Source organism: Musa acuminata, chromosome BXJ1-8 (assembly GCF_036884655.1).
Source record: "Musa acuminata AAA Group cultivar baxijiao chromosome BXJ1-8, Cavendish_Baxijiao_AAA, whole genome shotgun sequence".
In the NCBI taxonomy this organism is placed as follows: domain Eukaryota; kingdom Viridiplantae; phylum Streptophyta; class Magnoliopsida; order Zingiberales; family Musaceae; genus Musa; species Musa acuminata.
In genome coordinates this window covers 12,061,431-12,073,523 of record NC_088334.1, presented here as the reverse complement: position 1 = coordinate 12,073,523, position 12,093 = coordinate 12,061,431, and the positions used below count along the sequence as shown (strand labels likewise).

The following is a 12,093-nucleotide window of genomic DNA, read 5'->3' as shown; positions in this document are numbered from 1 at the left end:
ATATCAATATAAGTTTTTTTTAAATATACGGATCAGAATTCTAAAAATGACAACTATAAAGTATAATATGTAATTAGCTTATGTAAATCAGTGCTAGAAAGGGATGCAAAATATTTTCAAGAACAACAATGCAAAAGTAGGATGCAGCCAGCATGAGCAGACATTAGGTATTTTACTAAAAACAAATGAGCTAGCACTTCGGAAATTTTCTACGTGGTAGTGGTCTGGGTGGCTGACCAAACCTCTGGATAGTGTGATGAATGAAGCCCTCTGTTAAACTAGTGCGATGCCTGAAGTATATAGAACTCGGTGTGCACCACGTAATTAGAACCTTGATGGGCTCGAAGTTTTGAAGCCCCATCCGTCGAGTTCCTATATGGTAACATACCAGTCCCAGCCTGAGCTTTTTAGGCGTGTGGAATAATGCTTGAACATTGGGTGTGTTGGATCCACACATTCTTGGTTATTGTCGAACATCTTCTTGTTGCTTTTTGCGTCCTCTTTGGACGCGTGCAAGCATGATTCATGAAACCAAGAATTTAAAGACTTCTATATGCAAACAGGTTCGACTAGGTCGTAACACAAGGCTTTAATAACTTATAGCTCACAGCTATTAAAATCTTTTTTTTTAATCTAAATTCTAGTTCTTTTAACCAAGAGGCTCGACAGTTAAAGGTAGAAAAAGAGGACAGCATGGTTGTGAAAAAAAGAGAAGCAACGATAACAATGGAGGGTAGAAAAATAAGAGAGAAAAAAGTAAGGGAAGAAGACAAGGATACTGTATAGGTTGATCTCAATTATTCAATTAGTGTTCTAATCTCATATTAGATTATATTTATAGTGGATTCTTGCTATGATTACTTACGAAGATTTTGGATATTATGTACAGTGACATAATCCTTGTATCCCAGTTATTCTTTTGTGATTATTGCTTGAGTTTTTGGTAAAAGACTTTGAGATTTGTATATTCAGCATTCTTATAGTGGATTTTCTTTGACTTGCCCTATGGTTTTTATCTTTCACGTTGGAAGGGTTTTTCACGTAAATCTTGGTATCCTATTTGATTGTGATTTCAATTTAATTATGTTTTATGTCTTATACTTATTCGTATATAAAAATTCTCTTTTCATCCCATCAACTGGTGTTAAGACAGGGTTTTAGTGGTATTTAATTTTTGTGTTCGAACATGGAGGTAGGTAGTGTTCCTCACATGATTAGCTTGAATAGAAATGATTTGATGATATGAAAATCAAGAATGGAAGATATCTTGTATTACAAAGATTTGTATGGACCATTGCAAGAGGATAATACAAAGCCCACAACTATGATAAATGATGAGTGGAAGAGGTTAAACTAAAAAATAGGGTTTATTCGATAGTGGCTCGATGACAGTATCTTTCACTATATTTCTACTGAAAGTTCTACATACTTTCTTTAGAAAAAGTTAAAATATCTCTATGAAAGAAAAACGACTGACAACAAAGCTTTCTTGATTAGAAAACTTGTGAACCTGAAATATAAAGAGGACACTTCTATTGCTGAGCATTTGAATGAAATATACAGTATCACAAACTAGTTATCCTCTATGAAAATGTCTCTTGATAATAAGTTACAAGCATTGTTACTTCTCAATTCATTGCCAAAAAGTTGGAAGGCAATAGTGGTTTTCTTTTATAATTCTGCACCGGATGGTGTTGTCATTATGAGTCAAGTAACAAACAGTTTGTTGAATGAGGAGTTGAGAAGAAAGAATTCAGTAATATCTCAGATTGATTCACAAGTACTTATCTTAGAGAACAAATAATAAAGTCCAAGGATAGAAGCGGCTCATGCACGGATAGAAGCAAGTCAATATCAAGAAAAGATATTGTTTATTACAATTGTTGTGAGAAAGGACATTACGAGAATCAATATGATTGATACATGTACTTCTTTTCATGCTACACTATGGAGGGAGTTTTTTTGCTACCTACAGGTTTGGAAATTTTGATATTGTTAAGATGGACAACTATGACATGATAGACATCATCGGCATGGGTGATATCTACATAAAGATCAATCTTGGCTGCAAGTTAGTGCTTAAGGATGTGACGCATGTGATTGACTTGAGACTGAATTTAATTTCACTTGGAAGGCTAGATGATGAAGACTTTGATAGTAGATTTCACAAAGGACAATGAAAGCTTAGTAAGGGTTCTCTTATTATAGCTAGTGGGAAGAAATATCATACTTTGTACAGCTTGTAGGCTAAAGCTTGTGGCGAGCAGTTGAATGTTATAGAGAAAGACTTCAGCATTGAGTTATGATATCAACGACTAGGACACATAAGCGAGAAGGGGCTGTAAGTTCTTTCCAGAGAGAGGTATTGCCAGACCTCAAAGGTACATGTATAAACCCTTGTATTGATTGTTTGGTTGATAAACAACATAGAGTTTCCTTTGCTAGTTCTGTTTTATCTAAAAAAATGCATGTCTTGGACCATGTTTATATAGATGTATGTGGTCCTTTGAGGATAAAAACTATTGACGGATCTGTTAATGTTCTTGGTATTAGTGGCGCACTTTATTTTATCACTTTTATAGATGATTTTTTCAAGAAAGTTTGGTATATGTTATGAACACTAAAGATCAAATTATTAACATCTTCAAAGAGTTTCATACCAGAGTTGAAAAGAAGACAAAAAGGCAATTGAAATGCATATAATCAGATAATGGTGGTGAGTACACAAGATTGTTTGATGATTATTGCAGATCACATGACATCTACCATAAGATGACTATTCCTAGTACACCTCAGCATAATGCAATTACAAATAGTATGATCCACACTATCATAGAAAAGATAAAATGTATACTTTCATAAGCCAAGCTACCCAAAAAGTTTTGAGATGAGACTTTGAGGACTACAGTTGATGTGATCAACTTGTCACCCTGTATAATCCTAGATGATGATTTTGTAGAGTAAGCATGGTCAGGGAAAGATGTTTCCTATAGGAATTTGAGAGTGTTTGGTAATCGTGCATTTGCACACGTTCCAAACAATGAGAGGTCCAAGTTGGATGGTAAGACAAAAGAATATATTTTTCTTGACTACTCATATGATCAATTTGGTTATAGGTTTTGGGATCCAGAAAAGCATAAAGTATTTAGAAACAGAGATTTTGTCTTTTTTAAGGATCAAACCCTTGAGGATTTGAAGGAGGCACCAGCCAAGATTTATGCAGAAGGATTAGTAGATTATGACTTAGCTACTCCTCCAATATATTAGGGTGATGGGGAGATATGTAGGAATATGGTGTATAGCCCGATGTTAATTTACCTATAGGACATGTTGAGCAAGAAGTAGTTGGAGAGCAACTTCCCACTAAACCTCAGTTGAGAAGATCTTCTGGATAATGCCAATCTTCCAAAAGATACTTTACAGATGAGTATATGATACTTACTGATGCAGGTGAACCAGAGAGTTACCAAGAAGTAGTTAAAAGTGAGCAGAAAAGGAAGTGATTAGTTGCTATGTATGAAGAGATGAATGCTCTACAAAAGAACCACACATATGATTTGATGCAACTACCAAAGGGAATGAAGGCTTTGAAGAACAAGTACGTTTTCAGGTTGAAGACTCAAGAATATTATTCTCAACTAAAGTATAAAGCTATATTGGTTGTGAAAGACTTTGGTCAAAGGAAAGGTATTGACTTTGAAGATATTTTTTCTTCTGTTATTAAAATGTATTCTATTCGTGTCGCTCTTGGTATTGCTACTAGCTTGAACATAGAGGTTGAGCAGTTAGATATGAAGACAACTTTCCTTCATAGTGATTTGGAGGAGGAAATTTATATGGAGCAACTAGAATGTTTTAAAGTCAAAGGTAAAGAAAATTTTGTCTACAAGTTGAGAAAGAGCTTGTTTGGTATGAAGCAAGCTCGAAGATAGTCGTACAGAAAGTTTGATTCATTTATGATTAAAAATAAATATAAAAGAATGGCTTCAGATAATTGTGTGTATATCAAATGGTTTGGTGAGGATTTTATTATTCTCTTACTTTATATTGATGACATGTTTATCCTTGGGAAAGATATGTTTACAATTGACAAGTTAAAGAAAGAACTTAGTGAATCCTTTGTAATGAAGGACATAAGGCTAGCAAAATAAATACTGGACATACAGATTTTTCATGATAGAAAAAACAAAAAGATTTGGTTGTCATAGTAGAAATACATCGAGAATGTATTGAAAAGGTTCAGTATGAGAAATACAAAGCTAGTTAGTTCTCCTCTCATGCCACTTTAAGTTATGCTTAGAGCACAATCCGTCAAGTGATAAGGAGAAAGATAAAATGTCAATTGGAAGTTTAATATATGCGATGGTATTTACAGGGCCGGACATCGTATATGCAGTGGGTGTTACTAGCAGATTTCTTGTAAATTCAAGCAATGAGTATTAGGCAATAATAAAGTAAATTTTTAGATATCTCATAGGGAGCTTTAAGGTTTGTTTAAGCTTTGGATATAGATCATCTATGTTGATAGGTTATATAGATGCAAATACGACAAGATATATTGATACGAAGAAGTCTACATCAGGTTTTGTACTCACTTTTGCAAGGGAAGTTATATCATAGCAATCCAGATTGTAAAGGTGTATTGCTTTCTCCACCACAGAGATAGAATATATCGTTGCTACAGAGGTTTGCAAAGAAATATTATAATTGAAAGAATTCTTATAAGAATTGGGGCTGAAACAAGAAAATTATATAGTGCATTATAACAACCAGAGCGTCATTTATTTGTGTAAGAACTCAACCTTTCATTCCAAATCAAAGCATATAGATGTCAGATATTACTAGATTCGAAATGTACTTAAAAAGAAGCAATTGCAACTTCAAAAAATTCACACAAATGATAATAAAACAGACATATTGACAAAGATCTTACCGAAAGAAAGGTAGGAGATAAAAAGATGATTGATCGATATGGCTTCACATAGAGGAGTCATGAGATAGCCCCCCTTATGAGTTGAAGGGGGAGGTTGTTGGGCAGATAGCCCATTAGTTTAGCCCATAGTGGGTTTTAATAACCCATAGCCCATAGCTATTAAAATCCCTTCTCTTTTAACCTAAATCCTAACTCCTTTAACCAAGATGTGTGACGGCTAGGATAGAAAAAAGGGACAGTGGTGGCTGTGAAAAAGAGAGAAGCAACAGTGACAATTGAGGACAGAAAAATAAGAGAAGAAGGAAATGAAAGAAGATAAGAACAACACATAGGCTAATCTCAACCATCCAAACAGTGTTCTCATCTCAAGTTAGATTAGATTTACGTATTTTTACTGTGATCATTTGGAAAGATTTTAGATATTATGCATAGTAACATAATCCTTGTATCTTAATTATTCTCTTACGAATGTTACTTGGATTTTGAACAATAGACTTTAAGATTTATATATATATTATTTTTATAATAAATTTTCTTTGATTTACCTCGTGATTTTTAGCCGTCGGAAGGATTTGTTGCTTAATTCTACTGTATCTTACAATATGCTTATATTTATTCATATATAAATTTATTTTTTTATCCCATCAGTTATGGGGTCGTATCTGTGAGTTCTCATTTGTTTTCGTTGTGAGTCGACAAGGCCAATGATTCTTTCTTTTCTCCTCCCTTCAATTATTTTGACTTGGATCTTCACTGCTGCCAAAGTTGCGTGCGAAGTGAAGATATGGCTTCTATTAGGGGCGTATATTGGAATTCCGCCGCCCGAGTATTAATACTTGACGTAAGTTTCATCAAGGAAAGAGCGCAGGAGAAAGATACTGTTGTGTATGTTTTGCAAGGAGATGGTTAGAAGCAGCACTTGCAAATAGGACATTGGGGCGTCCCAATGCTATATCAGAACTTAGACATCATGATAATAGGGTAAAGAAAGAAACATAGTCTGTTTATTTATACTACAAAACCACAGTGGGTACAGCGATTAAAGCTAAAGAGTGAACAAAGCAAATCGAGGGAGGGGCTCCCAGGTTTTCCAAGCCTTACTTAAAAGAAGGCCATAAGAAGTGAACACACAGCGAGCGATGGACACAGACCCTATCTTAACCCAATAAAAAGAGGATACATACAGGACGATGACCTTGATCCACACTTCCATAGACAAGAAGGGCTATCACAAAACTATGGCCCTTCTTCCCCTTCATAACTTGCATTCCCATGATTCAGCAATTGAAGTCTGCCGAAACGTGGAATTAGAAAAAAAAAAAAAAAAAGGAAAGGAAATATCACGACAATGTTTTTTTTTCTTGGGGTGGAGGACGTCGTCGGCTTCGGCGTCCACTCAACCGCGGCCACCAGCACCACCTTCCATGATAACTTGGGTGTTACAGGCGGCCCTGTGCCTGGTAAGAAGGAAACTAGGCAGAGGAAGGTTGGCCGGAGGCGGAGAGAGCGAGTAAATGGACTCCATATAGATCTCCTCCTCTTCTTCCTCCTTCCCTTCCCCGTTGTTGGACACGATGGCCACCCCCTCTCTCATCGTCTTCTGGGGCTCGTCTTTTGGCTCGCGGGGTTGAACAGCGGCCTTGGTCGACGGCTGTGTTTCCTTCTTTGAACTCGCCCAAGGCTTCGGCTTCGTCCTGTGGTCTCTCGACCGAGCCATCCCGGTACCGGTGTTCGTTCTGGTCACCTTGGGAGACGGGGGAAGGGTTGCTGATTTGGTCAAGGGAAGGGGGAGAAGAGGCGGTTGTTGAAGGTGTGGTAGAGGAGGGAGATGATGATGGTGAGGAGGAGGCACTCCTCCCATTAGATCAACGCAAAACGAAGAGGGAAGAGAAGCATAAAGCAGCTGCCGCTGCGGCGGCTGCAGAGGCTGCGACACGCATGACCGGAAGCCACCTACTGCAGCATGATGGTCTGGTAAATGTTGGGTCAAGGAAGAATAGGAGCCGAGAGAACCGTGTATAGCTCTCGGCACAAACCTTCCTCCGGAATCAGCAGCGACGTCAAGAGAAACTTTTCTTGGGTTCACCTGGGACTGGTCGAGGAGGATGCTGTCCATGGAGCTCCTCGAAGAGGTGGTGGTGGTGGTATATAGCAACGGAAGCAAAAGGCTGTACAAACCATACAGATCGGTGTTATATATGTACGTCTTCCTAATCCCAAAAAAAAACCACACACACACACACAGGAAGATCAGATCTATTATTCCTATCAATGATCTGGTTTGTGAGTATAGATTGGTTGCAGAAAGCAATCGATAAATACTCCTCCTCCCGTCCTCAGGTACCAGCCACCAAAGGAGTACGAACGAACAACGAGGAGTTCCTCCCCCCGCCCATCCCCTCCTCTCCTCTCCTCTCCTCTCCTCACCTATGATTCTGAGATGTTGCAGTTGCTGTTTTATACAAGGACATGGGGGACGATCTTACTGTCTTTGTTTTAAACAACATGATGAAATAGGACGAGTGATGATTAAAGTAGGACTGTAGGAGCTGTGACGACCGAGGGTTCTCTCTCCTACTTGGAATCGCGGGACAAGCACAATAATTTAAGTGAGTTAATTAAACGAGGACGGCCACCGACCTTTCGTTGTGGACCGTCCGATCCAGGAGAGATGCACCTCCATCCGACCGTAGCTATCGCTCTCGAGCCTCCTCGACCGGGGCACGCGGAAAGTGATGGATGCTGCCCGCGTATGCTTTGGTGCCACTTGATTCTTGTATACAAGTGTCTGTCTGTCTGTATATATACATTATATATACATATATATATATATATATATCTAATATTTTTGATCCATCTTGGAAGCTTCGCCAGGCAGCCATATAGAAGATGGAGGATGAATGATGCACTGGGCAACCATAATAACTAACGACCCAGAATGAAAAAGATCTAACATGTTCATCGCAAGCCAACGGCCGAAACCTTGTGTGCGCTTGTTAGGAATTAGATTTGATATCTTTTTCGAAGTGAACGATGTGAGGCAACCAAGGTTTGGTCGAGTGTTTTGGCTTTCTTTGGCGTAGATGATTCCCCACTTCAGGTTTCCAAAGGCATGACTTGGGAGGCACGGGGAGTTGGGAGTCTGCACAATTATTTTCTACGACTTGAGAAGCAAAGGATGAGTGTGGACGAATCTCAACGTGTTAGGAAACGGGAAAAACATGAGATCGGAAGTCAGCATTTTTACGGTCTTGGGTTTCTTAATAAGCACAGTATTCTTTTCCTTTTAAATAATCAAAAAAGAAGGAAAGAAGGGTCAGTTTTCTTAGATAGAGACTTTCGTGTCCAAAACAGGTCAATGCCAACCACAAAACGTGCTTCTCAGCCCAATTGTTTTTTATCGTCATCTTGCCCAGCAGGTGAGTATAAGTTTATCACAGGCAATCAAAGTCTCTGCTACTTTATTGTCTCGGGTTCCTGTCCTATGCCTAGAGAAGACTTTCCTAGCGGTCCACGCCACCCTTTTCTAGTCTTTCTCCCGTAATGGGAAACGCTTTTCTGCGGAATATTATCCCCTCCCATGTGTCTCTGGTTGGGTGAGCACCGACCAGCTTTTCTGAGATCAACCCACATCCACATCCTATCCAAGTTGCGATTTCAACTAAAAGCACGGCCACCATCACAAGGAAAAGGACCTCCGTAGCTGGGACTCGTGCCGCTGTTTCTACATTATCTTTGGTTTAGCAGCGTCGACCGCCTTTTAAAAGACATTTACGTGCCGGAAGTGTTACCTTAAAGTACGTATTACGTGCACATCCTATTTGCCCAGCGGAACCTATTGGCCCGTTTGGCCGATCCAATCCAATAGCATGGACATGATAGATCATTAAAGTTAGATCCATTTAATCATTGGATCTTCACACATGGCCCAATAAGATAGAAAATCCAACTTGCACTTGGCTTAATCTCTGATAACTTCTAGGGTTGGACATGCCATTTCCATGGCTTGTGCCTTGAGGTCAGGCACCCGAACCGTGATATGCAGCATGTGTGGCTCTGACTCATTTGGCTCCCTTAACCTTTTGATAATTATAACTGGAGACGGAAAGACTTAATCCCATTTAAAGCCGACACTCAAAACAACAAGTCTATCGAAAGTGACATGACCCTTAAGTTGACGTGGATAGCCTGAGTTAGTGAACCTAAATGGCACATCTTGTGGAACCTTATCTGAAAACTAGCTTCGAAGCTGCTGTAACACCAAACTAGAAGATAAATTAACCCTAAATTATTCATGTAAGGATTACTTTGCGAAAGAAACCACAAGTAGAAAAGCAGTGGCTGTGCGCGAGGTTTTGTTCCATACCCATGCGCCTCGTGATGTGCTGCATGGACGCTAAGGACGGGATAGCTGAGCAAAAGTGCCACGACGCGGACACACACAATCCTTAAGCAGAGAGAGTCTCCGGAGGCACACGCCACTTTTCCTGCCAAGAGAACCACGCCATTTCATCAGAATCTATATCACGAAAGCCTCTCCAGAAAGTGCAACATAGAGGATATGCAAATGTACAATTTCCCCATGTTTCAACCATAGTTTTATGGAATTCAAAAGTTCGAGCTGCATATCAACATAAGAAGAATAGCTACACCTGTAGATGCTCAGATTATATGACAAAAGATCAAGGAGAAGCAATGGTCCTAAGTCTGATATTATATGGATCAAATCTCTGGTTTACTATTTTCTTCTCTATTCGAGGGAATAGACTCAGGTTTTCAGTTTCCACTGTAGTGAACAGAAGAATTCTGTCCTAATACTCCATATTCTTCTCCACTGGCAACAAATGAGCAGCCCATCAGATCATCAGTCTCAAAACAATTGAAGCTCCTTCATGATCTCTCGTTTTTCCTCTTCACTGAAGTCATCATCAATGCCTAACATCCCTCGGATTTGTTCTGGACTCTTATTCTTCGTCAAGTCAGCAAGCTTCCTACATGTCAGGTTGCGGAGGCTATCGATCTCAAGATCATCTGCAGCCTGCATAATCGGAACAATTAATTCTTCTGATAGATTTGGTACATGTAGCACCCTGAATTGGCTAAAAGGAGTGGCATGACCTCAATAAGAACAGTTTCATTCGATCTCAAAATTCATAGTCTAAAGGCAATGCTTCTGACGAAACACAATGTTGCATGTACTACCAACAGGTGAGCAAGGGAACAAAATGAATCTACTACCAGGTATCCCCCACAAACCTGTGACATTATTACTCTTGGGAAATCTTCAGTTTAGATAGTGATTTCAAGCAAGAATGAGCAGAGATTCAATACAAGGGTTCCAAGTTCTCAGTTTCTCTGGATAAGTTTGAACAGCAGTCTCTAACAAAGAATATATAGGATGACAATTTTAACCACTACAAAACAGAAAAAGAAAATCTATAACATTGACAACACAAAGCAGAAACTTCTTGTATTATCCTTGACAAAGTTGTCAGACAGTCCGATGACATACTACATCTTAACCGAGGTAGCAACAACAAACTGTAATACATACATGTCAAGAAAATTACAAGAACCTAGTAAAGAAGTTCTATTGCAGCAATAAGATTCAAGAATATATTTCCTTGTTCTGCTTCATCTAATTCTATTAGCTTCATTCCCAACATGAACTCATCATCCTAGGACTACATTCCATCAGCTCTTCTATGCCAATGAGTCGTGAAGTTAATTGTTACTCCCTAAGAAACATCAACATTTGGTGCAAGGTTTGGGGGGTGGGTTTTCCTCTTTACTCCTTAGAAAAGGTCAAGACTGAGGCCTATATCTTCTACTCCTTCAAAATATCAAGGTAATTCGAACCTGTTCTTTACAAGCGATTTCCATCAAAGTACTACAGAAATCAATTTCAAGAATCCCTAAATTTCCATAAATAACTCAAAATTGAGCTTAAAATAACCTTTTTCCAACAAGATCAAGGACTAACTAGTAATAATATATTATATAATGACAACATCCACCAAAAAATCTTCCGCTAAAATTCTTGATGTCGATCCCATTTCAGTAAAGTTAGCTTCAGGTCCACAACCTAAAGCACCCACCCGATTCCGTCCTACTAAATCAACGTTTCTTTGCTTGATCTTGGTTTCCGTTCGTGCCTACTCCTAACATATCATGGAATTCCACTATCCAGGTCAAAGCCTACCCAAACATAGTCCAGCAGTGGCATAAACACGAGGGATCAATCAAGAATGGCTCAATGCATATCCATAGGAAAGAAATGAACACAAGCTGCAGTTGATGGAGAAGAAGAAGAAGGAGAATGATACACCCATGAATCGTAGCATATATGCGGCGGAGCATAGATATTGGAGGTCGATCAAGATCAAGAACAAGGGACATCAAAAGAAATCAAGCAAGAGGGTCCTCACCATGATGAGGTAGTAGAGAACGTCGTGGTCGACCAACAAGAAGTCCTCCTCCCAGTCCCTCCTCTTCTTCTCTATGGCAGCCGTGCCATTATCGACGGCGATCGCGTCCTTACCTTCTGCAGTGTTGTCTACGGAATCGACAATGACGCCCTTAGCTTTCTTGCCTGCACTGGCGGCGACATTAATCTCGGCGGTGAACTCGGCCTGCTTCTTGCAGAATTCGATGACCAAATGGAGGACGCTTTCGGTGACGGAGGGAACGTTGAGAGGAATGTCAGCAGGATTGGAATTGATAGCTCTACGGACCACGGCCGACTGCTCTGCCAGGAACTCGTCCGCGGAAAGGAGTGCGCCGTCTGAGCTTCTCAGGGTAATCTCCTTCTTCTTCTTTGCAAGAGGCGGTGACTCAGTTTCCTCTGCCTCTCTCTTCATTTTCCCCCCTTTTATTCCTTTCTTCTCTTCTCCTCTCCTCTCGTGTGTGTTTATTTATAGAGGGGAAAATCGTGTGAAATAACAAAGAAGAAAACAAAAATTTCTATTTACTGACCTCAATTGCAATCTGATCGTGATTTGAGATGATCAGACGGCTAATATGATAATTCCAGACGTTTCTCATGAGCAACCGTCCTAAGCAAGACACTGGTGATGTCCTCAACGGGTCTTTTTCCCGCCTTTTCTCGTAACACATAAATAAGGTGAGGGTGCAGTGAAATAACAAAGGAGAAAACAAAA

The 12,093-nt window shown here is 39.5% G+C and overlaps 1 protein-coding gene and 1 long non-coding RNA gene across 2 annotated transcripts; both read right to left on the bottom strand.

The window, feature by feature from the left end:
- Positions 1 to 5,915: 5,915 nt before the first annotated feature.
- On the bottom strand, positions 5,916 to 7,354 carry LOC108953510 (uncharacterized). Its single transcript, XR_010475909.1, has 2 exons — positions 7,177 to 7,354; positions 5,916 to 7,101 (listed from the first exon to the last, which is right to left on the bottom strand). It is a non-coding gene; the product is annotated as an uncharacterized LOC108953510 (long non-coding RNA).
- A 2,215-nt stretch (positions 7,355 to 9,569) lies between these two features.
- Positions 9,570 to 11,794, bottom strand: LOC135589012 (SKP1-like protein 1). Its single transcript, XM_065081337.1, has 2 exons — positions 11,362 to 11,794; positions 9,570 to 9,971 (listed from the first exon to the last, which is right to left on the bottom strand). Exons 1-2 carry the CDS (start codon positions 11,791 to 11,793, stop codon positions 9,804 to 9,806), a joined length of 600 nt encoding a protein of 199 aa, XP_064937409.1. The 5' UTR covers position 11,794; the 3' UTR covers positions 9,570 to 9,803.
- Positions 11,795 to 12,093: the final 299 nt, after the last annotated feature.